Source organism: Pleurodeles waltl, chromosome 5 (genome assembly GCF_031143425.1).
Source record: "Pleurodeles waltl isolate 20211129_DDA chromosome 5, aPleWal1.hap1.20221129, whole genome shotgun sequence".
Taxonomy (NCBI): Eukaryota; Metazoa; Chordata; class Amphibia; order Caudata; family Salamandridae; genus Pleurodeles; species Pleurodeles waltl.
In genome coordinates, this window is record NC_090444.1 from 1,759,550,128 (window position 1) to 1,759,565,107 (window position 14,980).

Genomic DNA, 14,980 nt, shown 5'->3' on the forward strand with positions numbered 1-14,980 from the left:
CTTGGAAAAGCACAGCCCGGCCTCCTCCAGGACCTGTAGCAGCACCTGCACAACAGTATCCCACAACGTGTGGGATTAACAGCCCAAAAGGCATGCAGTGTTCACAGACCGCAATGCCAGGTTGATGGATGAAACATCTTCCCAAGTGTGTCCAGCCTCTTGGATTCCCTATCTGGGGGTGCGGAAGGGAACACGTCCTGAGGGGTTGAGGCTTGTATGACCAAGCTCTCAGGGGTGGGGTGTTGTGTCAGGAAACTGGGGCCACCCACTGCAAGGTGGCGGGCAATTGTTCTGATCACAGGAGCCCCTGTGCTGGGTTTGGACCCGGTACCCAGAAGGGCATGAGTAAGGGCTTCATTGAAGGGAAGCAGAGGTTACGAAGAGGAAGCCCCGGGCTGAAGCACCTCAGTCAAGAGGTTAGTCCTGACTGAAGATAGCTCAAGGTCCAGGACCTCAGCCGCTCTCCGCACCACCACTGAATTTGAAGCTGCCTCCTCTATAGCCATGGCGGGGGGAGAAAGCATGCCAATGTCTGGGGAGGTATCCAGTCCACAGGTTTCACCCAGGTCTTTACGCCAGTCCATGGAATTTTAGAGTTGGTATTCCAAAGGGTCCAGCGACCTCTCCCATTCCTCACTGTAACATAGCACATAAGAATAAGGCTCAAGATCCGACAATGTTGTACGACACCCATCTGTCTCCGCGTCGGAGTCATAAATGAGGATGGGGCCAGTGCTACCCAGGGGCATGTGCAGCGCCGGAGGGTTAGGAAAGGTAGAAGTGGTACAACCAACGTCTGATTCGCATCTAGGAATGGATCCTTGGGTGCCCCCTTGGAGCCGAGGCCAAAGCGCCAGCGTGGAATCTGAAGGAGCCTCTTCTGACTTGGCAGGACCTGAAGGCACTACAGCGGAGTTAAGATGCCCAAAAATTAGGCGCACTGCCTCATAAAACTCTCAGAGTTTGGCAGGGGTCACAGTTGGAGGCCTAGAGTGACGACACTCTTTTTCCCTTGTATCATCTGCCAATGGATGGATTGGGTTAAGTTGAAAAACACTTGGTCTTCTTCAGCTTCTTTTTGTGCCTCAAGTTACCCAATCATCCCAAGGTCTTGGAGTGGGACAACAAAAGGGGGGGGGGGTGCTCTGCGACCAATCCCAAGACTTTCCTCGTGACCGAGATCGGGACTTGCACCAAGTCGAATGCCAGAAGCCATCAGCTTTAGGGACTGTTCCCTCAAAGTCTTTGTATGCATGGCCCAGCACTCTGAGCACGACTTCAGGTCAAGGTCGCACTCCAAACACCAAAGGCAGACGAAGTGCGGGTCATTGACCGATGACAGGACCCACAGGGCTTGAAGCCGGTCTAATGACAAGACATCCCTCAACTCATTAGGAGTAAAGATACTAAAAAAAAACTTTGACAAAAAGCTGTAAAAGACCAGTCAAAAAGTGACTAAGGGGTAGCTCTTCTAATCAGCACTGGCTGGTGCAGAAAGAAAAGAACACGGCAGGCTGAGCCTATATAGGACCTACGATGTCATCTCTGGTGGGGACGACAAATGCGGAGGCGATCAATGCCACCTAATGGTGAGCAAGGATACTGCTCAAAAATGTTTTCCAGATACAGACTGACGCCTGGAGGAAATTCTAAGACAAAGAATCTGCAACTAGATGTCTCTATCAAATATATGTGTTTTTTTTAAAGCAGTCTTCAATTCAATGTTTTGTACTAGGGAATGTGGCCAAGCGCACAAAGCTGTTATGTGAGTGGAGCAGTTTACTCTTCTGCTCCATATATCCTGCTCATACACAGTTCCCCCTTGTGCCCCGTGCTGTAGCCCTCATGTGCTTCTTCTCTGCTCCCTGTGTTGCTGTCACTTGTGTGCTTCTCACTCTCATGTGTGCAATTTGTAAGCCCAGGATCCCTAATGAATAAATTGACAACTATGACCCAAACGTAGGAACCCCCCCACGCATGACCATCTACAACTACTGTTCATCATAACAGCAATATGGTTCTATAGAACCCTGCTCTCAATGATGAAAGTAAGCACAGTCATACCCAGGACTAATTAGGAGACTAAACTGGGTAGAAAACTTTAAGGCAGAGAATGAAGCAGTGACCTATGATACACACCTGAAATATTTAGGAAGACAAGGATCAAAAGGAAATTGTTACTTACCCATTAATCTGTTTGTGGCATGTAGTGCTGTAGATTCACCTGCTCTGCATACTCCTGCCATCTAGTGATGGGTCCGGAGCGGTGCAAGGTGTTTTTCTTCAAATACATTTTTTGTGTCATGATAAGTGGCTCCTCCTCTCTGTGATAGTGTGCATGGGCATTAACTCCTTTGTTAGATTGTTTTTCTGCAGGCGGGTGAGAAAGGAGTGTAAGAAAAGAAAAGTATAGAAAAAGAGATGTTCATGCAAATGTAACTACAGATGTACAAATATGTACAACTATAGTATAACTGCAACGGCCACAGGCGTCTGGGGAGGACGCATGTGAATCTACAGCACTACATGCCACAAACAGATGCTTACTGGGTAAGTAACATTTTCCGTTAAATGGCATATGTGACTGTAGGTGCACATGCTCTGCACAGACTGTAAAGCAGTCCCTCCATAAAAGCAGTGGCTAGCCTGTAGGAGGTGCAGTTGACTAGAAAAGTGTTCGTAGCACAGCCTGACCTTCATTGGCTTGCTGATGTGCTAACACATCCACACAGTACTGTTTGTGAATGTGTGTGGTGTAGACCGTGTAGCTGCTTAACAAATGTCAGCTATAGGGATATTTCCAAGAAAGGCTACAGTAGCACCTTTTTTCCTAGTAGAATGTGCTCGTAGCTATAGCATAACAAGTCTGTATACATTTAACTATCCATCTAGCGATGCCAGTTTTGGACACTGGACTGCCTTTGTGAGGTAGTGAAAAAGAAACAAAGAGCTATTTTGTTTTCCTAAACTCTCTGTCAAAATGTAGAACAAGAGACCTCTTTTAACATCTAGAGTGTGGAGAGCTCCTTCTGCAACAGAGTCAGACTGCGGAAAGAAAACGGGTAGTTCAATTGAATGGTTTATGTGAAATTGTGAAACCACTTTACGCAGGAACATAGGGTTAGTACTAAGGACTACCTTATCCCTATGAATCTGGAAGAAAGGCTCTTTCAAGGTTAATGCCTGGAGCTCACTGACATGCCTGAGTGATGTGATAGCAACTACGAAAGTTACCTCCCACGAAAGGTATTTAAGAGGATACAAATGGAGTGGTTCAAAAGGTGGACCCGTGAGTTTGGGAACAGAATGGTAAGGTTCCAGGAGGATACAGGGTAACCCTAGGTAGAATAACTTGTTTGAGGCCTTCCATGAAAGCCTTAATGACTGGGATTTTCATAAAGACCTAAGTTGTTTCTACATATGCAGCTATAGCTGCAGGATGTAGGTGAATGGAGGTGTATGCTAGATTTGCTTTCTATAAGTGAAGCAAATAACAATCTCTTTAACAGTAGCTTTCATGGAGTCAATCTGTTTGGGTTGGCAGTAGCAAACAAAACGTTTCCATTTTGCAGCATAACAGGCTCTAGTTATGAGTCTACGAGCTTCCCTGAGAATGTCTATGTATTCCAAAGGCAGTCTTAGGTAACCAAAGTCTATGACCTCAGGAGCCATATCTCAAGGTTGAGTGACATGGGGTGTGGATGTCTGATTTGTCCTTGATTTTGAGTGAGAAGGTTCAGCCTGCTGGGGAGCTTCTCATGGGGAACTAGTGATTGGTCTAGGAGCGTGGTGAACCATGGCTGGCGCACCCAAGTGGGAGCCTCAGGGATCATGGTGAGGGATGTCTGCCTGATCCTCCGAACCAGAAATGGAATGAGAGGGTGAGGGAGGGATGGGAAAGCGTAAACAAATATCCCTGACTAATTCATCCATACAGCATTGCCCTTGGATAGAGGGGGTGTGAACTTGGAGGCAAAGCTTGGGAAATTTGTGTTTTCTGCTGTGGAGAAAACATCTATGTGAGAAGTTCCTCACCTTGCAAAGTACGGTTGAAGGACTTTTGGGTGGAGTTCCCATTTGTGAACTTATTGCTGTATCCTGCTGAGCAGGTCTGCAAAGTTGTTGTCCGTCCCTGGGAGATACTCCGCCACCAGGTGAATGTGGTGGTGAATGGCCCATTTTCATATTGTTGGAGAGAGTTGTGACAGTTCAGATGTCCTTGTCCCTCCCTGCTTCTGCAGATAATACACTGTCATGTTGTCTGTTCTGACCAAGACAACTTGTGAGATAGGTGATGAAGGAAGGCTTTGAGGGCTAGAAAGACTGCCAGTAGCTCTAGGTAACTGATGTGTAGGGATTGGTGACTAGGATCTGAGGCCCTGTACTGTAAGGTCGTGAAGGTGAGTGCCCCGACCAGTTAGAGATGCGTCTGTGGTTAGAATATCCTGAAGCACAGGGTACAAAAAAGGCCCCTTCAACAGGTTGGTGGTGCTCCACAATTGCAGAGAGCAGTGAGTATTGCAGTCTAACAACATTAGATCCTCCAAGTAACCCTGTGAATGAGACCAATGACAAGAGAGACACTGCTGTAGGGGATGCCATACAAGACGCCATCATCCCTAACAGTCTCATATTGGTCCTGACTGTGTATCACTCTCCGGACAATGAGGGTGAAGAGACTGGAAACTGTGGATACGGGCCGGGTTAGGGAATGACAACCCAAACTCTGCATTTAGTATAGCCCCTGATAAGGCTGTACCTGACGAGGCTGATGGTGGGACTTGGAGAAGTTCAGAGTGAAACCCAACGTGTGAAGGACATCCGGTGTCAACTGGGTACAATGTTGGCACTGTCGTAAGGTACTGGCTTTTATGAGCCAGTCATCTAAATAGGGAAAGACGTGGATGTTCTGTCTTCTGAGGTGCATGGCAACTACTGCTAAATACTTTGTGAAGACCCTGAGAGCGGTGGTGACCTCGAAAGGCAGGACCTCAAACTGGTAATGTTTGGCTGCAATGACAAACCTTAGGTATTTTCCGTGTGCAGGGTGGATGGGAATATGGAAGCAGCTGTCCTTTAGATCTAGAGCTGTCATGAAGTGTCCATGCTGTAGAAGTGGAATAACATCCTACAGGGTAACCATGTGAAAGTGTTCTGACAGGATGTAGTTGTTTAATGGTCAGAGGTCGAGAATCTGCCTGAGAGAGCCATCCTTTTTGGGAATTAGGAAGTAAAGGGAGTATATTCCTGTCCCTTGGTGTTGAGGTGGAACTGGCTCTAATGCCCCTTTGAGAAGAAGGTATTGGACCTCTTATTTGGAGAACAGTCAGATGTCCCTGTGATAGCCTGCGAGTGTGAGGGGGCATTTCAGAAGGAGATGTGATGAGCTCCACACAATAACCATGTTGGATAATGAAAAGAACCCATTGGCTTGTAACGATGTTGACCCATTGTGAGAGAAACTGTTGAAGCCTTCACCCGATAGGTGCTGAATGTTCGGGAGGCAGATGGAGGTAGTCACTGCTTTGCAGTGGAGGAAGAGCTGTGGGAGGCGGAGCTCTTACCTCATCCCTTATTGTTACCTCTATAGGAGCCGCTGTAGAAGCCCCTGGGATTGGTGGTTTGAGGGTGTCTGGAATGAGATGTTGATGTTTCAGATGAAGTGGTTTTCAAAGAGCCTCTAAAACTCGGGCAACGAAAAGTACCTCTCTGTGTGTGGGACTGAAGGGCACCCATAGCTTTTGCTGTGTCTGTGTCTTTTTTGAGCTTCTCAAGGGCAGAATACACTTGAGGCCCAAAAAGAAGCTTCTTATCGAAGGGCATATTAAGAACTACTTGCTGAACATCATGCTTGAAACCTGAACAGCGCAGCTAAACGTGCCTTCGGAGTAAGACACTACTGTTAATGCTGCATGCAGCTGTTTCAGAAGCTATCTAGGGCACAGCGAATTGAGTTATTTGAAATGGTTTGCCCTTCTGCAACTATTTGTTGTCCTCTTTTTCGATACTCATCTGATAAGAACTGGAGGAGCTCCTCCATTTCATCCCAGTGAGCCCAGTCGTATCTGGCCAATAGTGCTTGTGAATTGGCGATACACCAATGATTGGCTGCCTGTGCGGCAACCCTTTTACCCACAGCATCAAATTTCTTGCTGTCTTTCTCAGGAGGAGGAGAGTCCCCAGTAGCCTGGCTGTTGGCACGTTTTTGTGCAGGGTTAGCAACAACTGAGTCAAGAGGGACCTGAGACCTAATATATATTGCATCAGAAGGAGCAGATTTGTACTTTTTACCCACTCTAGGCGTGATAACACTAGAGCGGGCGGGCGGGCTCCTTAAACACTTCGTCAGCGTGATGAAGCATACCAGGGAGCGTAGGTAGAAACTGAATATCCCTATGTGTGGAGGTGTGGGTATCGAAAAGGAAGTCTTGTTCGATAGGGTCCCTATGCAGCTCTACGTTATGAAATGCAGCTCCTTGTGCCGCTACCGCTGCCCTCCCTCCCCCCAGGTGATAAAGGGGAGCCCTGATGAGTATAATCTCCTAGAATAGGAAAGGCAGGAAAATGAGTAGAGAGAGGTGGAGGAGTTGGAGAAGGTGGAGGAGGATGAGGTGGAGGAAGAGGTGGTGGATAAGGCCTTCGTGGTGGACTAGAGGCCTTGTCCTTTGTCGTCTTCTTCTGAGATGGAGGAGTGTCCAAAGCTTCCTGGAAGGAAAGCTTTCTTTTCAAAAGTACAGGCAGAGATGCAATGATACGCCCTGTACCCTCCTGGATTTGAAGTCGGCGCTGACGAGCGCCCATACACACTAATATAGGCTCCACTGGAGAAGGAGTAACAGAAGACTGGCTTGAGTCATTCTGTTCTGATGATTTGGGTTCCGGGTGTTTCAGCACCAAAAATTTTGGTTGGTTCGACTTGCTTGGCTTTGAAGTGGCGGCTGAAGTTGTACGGCGCGGAGCCAAAGCTCAAATCGAGACGGAGACAATCTCTCAGTCCAATGGAAAGGAGGTCGAAGCCTAAGACAATGGCTTGGTCTTGACAGTTGTTTTCAGTGTCCAGCCCGAAGGCAGGGCAGCCCAAGTATCCTTCTGATTCAGACCATGGCCTGGTGGCAGTGGCGGACTGGCGTCCTCGAGCATGGGCCTTTTGAGGGTCTTGGCGTGGGCAGTAGGGGCCACTTTACTCATGAGTTGCACCAAGGTAATCTCATGGCTCTGGGTGTCAGACTGAACGTTGGAGTCAGAAGAGTCCTGGATGGAAAGAACCTCCTGCTGGGGCTCCACCTGTGCGTGTTCCTCCCCAAAGAATTCTAGAGTCCTGTGCACCATTTCCAATTGGCGTGCACTTTGGTCCATAAGCGTCTTCTTCGATCGGAACGATTTGCATGTGTCACAGGTAGCCTCTTGGTGATAGGGAGAGAGGCAGAGATTACACACCAGATGTTGGTTTGTGTGGAAATTGTGCATGGCACTTAGGGCAGAAACTGAATGGAGCCCGTCCGTCAGGTCCGCATGTTAGTCGGTGCTGCGTGGAAGCTAGGCCAGAGTCAGGCATAGACACCCCAAAGGGCGTGCGGTCGGTGCCCAGACCGACGATTCAAAGCGAACGTTAGGATGGGCGAAGCGCGATCAGAAAACAATACAGTCGAAAGAGGGTAAGAAAGAAGAAAGATTTCAGACCGGAGAGAGACGAAGACAGAGCGAATACACATGTCTGAACCTGACAGTGAAGAGAAAACAATCTAACAAAGGAGTTGATGCCCGTGCACCCTATCATTGAGAGGAGGAGTCATTCAATCCCCGGACTCAAAACACTTCTTGGAAGAAAAACAACTTGCGCCACTCCGGACCCAACACTAGATGGCAGGAGTATGCAGAGCATGTGTACTTACAGCCACACATGCCATCAAACATACCAGGTTTATTTTAACATCAAACATATCTAACTCCAATGAAATTAAATAACTTAATAGAAATAGAGTTCATGACACGTCCCCGGTGAGATTCCCTAACATGCTTATTTTTTCCAACTGGTGTGGAACTGTCCCCTAGCACAGAATGTTGAGAAAAGATCAAGGCATACTTGGAAGGCACAATGGCCAGAGCAAAATTACACACCCATGAGGTATATCTCCTGGGGCTTATTCACTGGGATAGACTCTAAAAAACAAGCAATCATTTCCTAGACTTTGCCTATTTGTTAAGTAAGAGAGTAATAGCTGTGAAATGCAGCCCATATTAGGTGGACTAATGAAGAAGAACAAATTGGCCTAATTATAAAGCATTGTGCTTCGGAGGGGGGAGAAGGGCCAGGGAGACTGACAGTCATTAGTTGAACTATGGGATGAGAAATTGAGGTAATTCACAGGCTTCCTAGAGCAATAAAGACATGAAATTTGATTACTCCTGTAGAACTGCAAATTGTGAAAGCTCTAATGTGAGTCCTGGGGCCTGACATAACACTAAGGGCAGTATGCATCGTCCAATGAAATTATCTGAGATATTGACTAGTTGAGCCAAGTATACCATCCGCAGGTTACGGAAAATGTTTTTGATACGCTCAATATCTGTTGAGGATAATGTTTAGCACATTTAGGTGCACCAAAATGGAGCATACATGAAACACGTGTCAACGTGAACACATTTGTAAACTGACATGAAAAATGTTAGCATATTGATGGTTGCACTACAAAATCAATATAGATATTTTAAAAAACCCACTGACCTGACCAACTTGGATATGCCTTACCTGTCCACGCACTGTGCGGCCAGACACGCTGCGGTCAGGATTTCCTTGATCTGAGTTAACCAGTTGGAGGCTTCCAGTTTACTGAGCCAGCGGTCCATGTTGTGTGATTGATCGTTACATGCTTCCACCAACTTAATGAGGCTCTCCTGAAGGATGTTGGACCTTAATAAAGAGCAAACATCTGTGAGTTCATAGCACATGCAGCTGACTATCAACACTCCAGGGCATCCTGAGTGCCTCTTTCATCAATCTGAAAAGCAGAGTTGGGTAAACCAACAGTCTCATTAACTGAGGTCCTTTCAACGTGAGATGTGAAAGAATAGCTGAATGTGGATGATGTATGGGTGCTTGTCTAGCAAAAGAGCAATGGAGCTCTGAAAAATGTAGAGTTATGCTAACCAAAAAATAAGAGAATACAAGAGCAAGTACTTGCTTAAGCTACAAAGAACCGAGAACCCAGTGTTCAAAAAGCTACCCACATTAATGAATTTGCATACTTAACTCAACAGAGACCACAGGACAGTAAACACCGCCTCATGCTTTAAAGTGAGCCACAAGGACACACTAAACTGAGATGGGTGCTGGTCATTTCAGGTGACCACATTACCGAAGAAACACGTGGTACTGAAAGGCCTTCGTCATCACTTCTACTTTTAGTTTTTTAAATATCAGATATAGCGTGGGAGCACCATGCACAGGTAATAACGCTCTGCAGATAGACCCTCAGACAGTAACTAAGTTTCTCCACATGCTGCTCGAGTATAATAAAACAAAAATGGAATTACTCAGATATGTAGTTCAACCAACCCTTTAAGATGTCTAACAAAATGCATATTTATTGTATGGATTGACTGGATGGCCACACCGCCAGGTACAGAGGCAACACTAAAGCACCGGTAATGTAAGGTCAGGTATTCACACGACTACACCCTGGTGCGTATCTGGCAAAGACTAAACTGTAGAGCATCATTTGCCGTCCTTATCCACTGAAGCACAAGCACCACCACTCTTGGACAGATCAGAAACACCTCCGTGGTATGAATGTCCTAGAGGTGGGAAGCTTAATCGCACGCTGCCAAAAGCCAAGCAGTCCTACATCCCAGCAAGCACGGGGCCAAACTCACAGAAAATGGCGAAACCAACAAGTTAACGGGGGAAAATTATGAATCTCTCAGATGAAACTTTGCTTCCTTAAAAGAGGCTTCTCCATCGTAACACTAACCCAACACTGAGGTGCACTGGGCTTCTTCTACTGCAGCGAATGACAGCAAAGCAGATCAGAAGAATCACAGTACTGAGTTAGGCCATTTAATAGTGCATAAAAATATCTATCATCTGAGCAGCTAAAGAAAACTGCGTGCTACCTTGTGACATGCGCGTGACCCTGCCTAAAGCACCAATACCATCTCTACTTCAAACCTTAGGAGCTGCCAAGCACGAGCTGGCACAAACATGGCAGATACGGACGACGGATATCCAGTGAGCAATCACTATCCTAGCATCCATCCACAAACACAAGAAATTCTCAGTAATTCAGCTGATTGCCTATGGTTTTGTGAAGCTTATACTTCTATAAAACTTACCTTTTGGGTCAACAACACAAACACTAAGAAATGCACCATGCGTGGGTCTCATCTAAACACAGGGCTTTTTTGATCTTACTTTCCTACCTCTCAATGGACTTGTGAATTCGCCGCCACTGTGGATAGCTTGCCTCCTGCTCAAAGCCGCCGCCCTTGGCCCTGGCCTGCTGGGCCACGTTTAAAGATCTGGTGTCAATGATGTATCCCCGCTTCCCCGCCCGCAGAGTAGCATTAATCAGCTTTTCGTCTTCCTTACACCGTCTCCCATTGGTGCCGGTTAGCGGCTGACTGCTCCGCATCATCACCTACAAGGAAGGACAACAACTCACTTAGTGGTTAGACAGGTAACAAGAACAGCGAGGTGGACCGCAGAGAAAACCATCTACCTCGTACTCCAATGGATATTAAAGGCATTGAATGGATATTATAGATATTGGAAAACTTTTTTTCCTGACATACATGTTTCATAAATTAATATGGTCCTACGGGGCACCTTTGTCAGAGCCAAAACACAGTCGCTGCACTGGAACACAACAGACACAGTACTTAGTTATCAGTATTTGTAACTGAATAGGTTATACATTTATTTTAAGTGCAAGCATCTTTGTTTTGATAATGCAAACTATACTTTTAAAGATTAAAACAAAAACAATACTTTAGAACAGTGATAACATGGCATTAATTTCGCCTCTGATAACAATGAAAATCGGGCAAATATTCCACATACAGCTTAAGGAACCTAAAGAAAAGTGGAAGAAATTAGAGTAGGAGGAAAGAATAAAGAAAAGAAGAAACAAGAAAATGTAAAGTTTTGAATCAATTCACCCCCTTTTCTCTCCACCCCTTCCAAGACAAGTAGGGCTCCCCAGCAACAGGGCACCACTTGGTAACCATGTGTATTGGGGGTCCAAATGTGTTCGAGCAGTAGCCCTCCCAGAACTCCCTCTGTGGTCAAGTTACTTAATCACCAGGGTTAGGGCTCAAATCGTTTCTAGGTCACCAGACTGTTCAGAAAAGGCTCCCAATGGCTCTAGTCACTTGACTGTTAGGGTTAGGGCTCCCATTGAATCCAGGTCTTCTGATTGTTAGGGCTAGATCATATCTGGAACAGGGAGCCATCTGGCAATACCACGGCTCCCAAAACACTTTCTGCCAACTCAATCCATTAACAGAGGACAATGTCAAATACTCCTTAATGACTCTGTTTATCAGTTCCACCAAACCGTTAACGTGGGGGTGGTACAAGCATGTTATCTTGTGCATTGACCCTACTTTTTTCGAATGCCTCCATATTTTACCGGTAACTGAAGGCTGCTGTTCGTAATGAGTTCCTCTGGAAGCTCTCTCCTCTGATCCAATGTCTTAGGACGTTTATGACCACATTCATGCACACGCTTGTCCACAAATATCACCTCTGACTAACAGTACTTGACCGAAACATCGGTATTTTGACATTATCCTGAGTCAAGTCCCTGTAGTACCTCACCAACTGAGCTACCACTGCCAACGTCCTTTGTCGTTAGGGGTATAAGTGGCGAAGAAATTCAGCCATGAAAAGCACTAGTTTTGTGTGACTGAGCTGTCAGAAAAATACACAAGTCTATGGGGTTGTTAGACCTTAAGCACTATGACAAAGGGTTTGGAAAAGCTTTCACAAAGGGTGAACCACAAGACCAGGATTCTATGGATCTGGTGGTCTATTTCAGAAGCAGGGATGAGCTTCAGGAAGCAAACAAGGAGGCGATACGGCCAACCAGCAGGAGATAACGCCCACAAGCCGTAGATAACACCCACGAGCAGAAGATAACAAGCAGCAGATAACGCCCACGAGCAGGAGATAACGCCCACAAGCCGTAGATAGCACCCACGAGCCGGAAATAACGCCCACAAGCAGCAGATAACAATAAGTAGATAACGCCCACAAGCAGCAGATAACAAGCATCAGATAACGCCCACGAGCATCAGATAACACCCACGAGCCGTAGATTACGCCCACGAGCCGTAGATAACAAGCAGCAGATAACGCCCACGAGCATCAGATAACAAGCAGCAGATAACGCCCACAAGCCGTAGATAACGCCCATGAGCCGCAGATAACAAGAGGCAGATAACGCCAACAAGCCCTAGATAGCGCCCACGAGCTGGAGATAATGCCGACAAGTTAAAACAAGCATTTGAACTGCAATAGGTCTCGTGTTCGCTCGAGTTTCAGCTATTAGCGTTTTCTTGCCACAAACTGAAAATAAAAAGTAAAACAGTTGACATAAGCAGCCGGTTCAAAGCGCTGCTGAGAGCTCGCAGAGACAGACAAAAGGAACAAGCATTTGTAATGCAAGAACAGAAAATGTGCGAGGGAGCGTAATGAATGGAATAAACAAAGTCACACATCACTGCAGATGAAAAGTAAGTAATAGACTAGAGCCCTGTTAACAGAAACAGACTGGGGCCACTGAAGCATCCAGCGCTCTGGTCAAATGCTATTAGCCTTTGAACAAAGTAATCCCTAAGCACATGCTTCATAGGCACAAGTGGAAGGGTACAAGTACTAGGGCCATGCTCCAGGGGAGTGTACAACAGTGGAAAAGGTGGGACAAAGAGCAAGGATTGACCACTAGCAAGCAAGGATTTTTTTAAGGACACAAACAAACCAGTGAAAAAGCAGAGACCCCACAAAGAAGTATAGAAGTATACACTAAAGTATATACAAGAGGCCTCGAATGCTCGACCTAAACACACTAAGGTGAATGAGAGAGCAAAAATCGGATACAAAGCACCTAAAGAGAAGTATCTAGTGATAGGGAGCAGAAGTGCTGTGGATTGGTGATTGGCCAATGTAAGGGACACGTTTCCAACTTTACTTCAAAACGGCACTTTACCGGGTTTTAGACCAGACTGCTCGGGTCCTGTGCTCTGCTGATGCACCACGATTACGAATGAATCGACGCTACAACAAAGGGGCGCGCGTCGATTACAACAAGGAATTAAACTGAGCGCTGAATATTTCCAAAGACGCGTTGCCGGGGAATTCAAAGCCTCGTTGATGGGACTTACTTGTGTCACACCACGGATTTTTCAAGTCCCTAATGAAAATCCACTTTGCAGGGTAATGTGGCGGTCACCATCATAAGGCTCTGCTCAAACTACTGCTAATTTAAAACTGTCTGGTTCAAATATGTCCCCGTCATTTAAAAACAGACATCGTAGGCCGCAGGCTCCGCTACTCCCGGTGGAATGACGCAACTGACTCCTGTGGAAGTAAAATGACGATTCGCCTCATATGATCGCATCAGAAAAAAACACAACTGAGCAAACACGATCGGAATGAAAACCATTCATAGAATAACTGGACATTACAGAAATACGTGTATTCATATTAAACATGTGATTTACAACAAGAAATCTCAAAGGTAAGGAGGACTGCTTAATGTCAGAAATTCAAAAAAATAACAATCAATACAGAACACAGACATAATAATAACGACTGAATGAAAGAAAAACAGGTTTGTACATTCATCCTATTGTTTCGGCTTCAGATTAGCCCAGTCATTTCAGTTAAAGTCAATGTTTCGGCCAGGCACACGTCTACTAAGCGGCGGGCCGTCTTCAGGGCGATGTAGGATACGCAATGGTCCTAACATGGAGCGCGGATCTTATAAAACCATACAATGAACTGGATCTTATCGCCCACTAACATGCATTAGCACAGCCACTAACTAAGACGGGTTGTCCCCATCTCCGGCCTCTGTAAATCGTTTAGGGCAACGAAGGAGGCTATTTTTTCATCATGGTGACTATGGCAATGACGGCCAGACAGACGTATGCAAAATGAGTTGTAGGATACCTGCCCCTACACTGCCATTAAATGCTGAAAAAAGAACGGCATTAATTGCCCAGGCCTCATTATATTCGAAATTTATGGTTCTGAATGAATATGAATAAATGCATTTTTGGGACGGTAAAATTACTCTCCTCTGGTTATTTTTTCACGTGATTGTTTTTGTTCAATTTAATTGTGTTTGATTGGATAATGAAATGTATCTGATGTAAAAAGAAATATGCTCTCTTTCAAGTGATGACATTATTTGAGAGTGACGTTGCTGTGATCACGTTATCCACACTCCAAGGGGGTCGCCGGACTGCCCTACACCAGTGCTAGTAGACGTCAGCTTTTTAAGCGGCTTCACTAGCAGATATGAGATACAGATCGTTATTTGTTTTATACATTGGGGACACGGGTGTTGGAGTGCAGAAAATACATTGCAAACTGTGATTTCCGCGGCGACGTGGATGCAAATGTGGTGCATTTGGTTGGCTTGTGAAGCCGTTGTCGATACAATTCGCTCATGATGTCTAATACAATTTTTTTTTCTCCTGAAACTGCATATTCACGATCGGCCGGGTGTCATTTTCAATGTTCTCCGGGAGATGGCACTGTTGCCTTTCCCGTGAAGATAGCGATTACAGATGTTTCCCGAGTAATCCCCACCTAGACCTAGAATATTACACGATTTGTTTAGCGTTTAATTACACACCAATTCAGCCTCCACGCTGGGCCAGCCCCGGGCCTATAAGAAAGGCAAGGATACGCCGCACATGGCTGCTTAATGTAGGGGCCATTTCTGGCAGGTGGTGGCACGGCAGCTGACAA

The 14,980-nt window shown here is 46.0% G+C and overlaps 1 protein-coding gene across 1 annotated transcript in view; it reads right to left on the reverse strand.

Moving 5' to 3' along the window:
* MTMR9 (myotubularin related protein 9) overlaps nucleotides 1–14,980 on the reverse strand; it is a 207,379-nt gene that overhangs the window by 58,936 nt on the left and 133,463 nt on the right. Inside the window, exons 5-6 of the mRNA XM_069236161.1 lie at nucleotides 10,420–10,637; nucleotides 8,750–8,911 (exon numbers count right to left, since the gene is read on the reverse strand). Of these exons, the coding sequence (XP_069092262.1) occupies nucleotides 8,750–8,911; nucleotides 10,420–10,637 (380 nt within the window). The remainder of the gene's footprint in view (nucleotides 1–8,749; nucleotides 8,912–10,419; nucleotides 10,638–14,980) is intronic.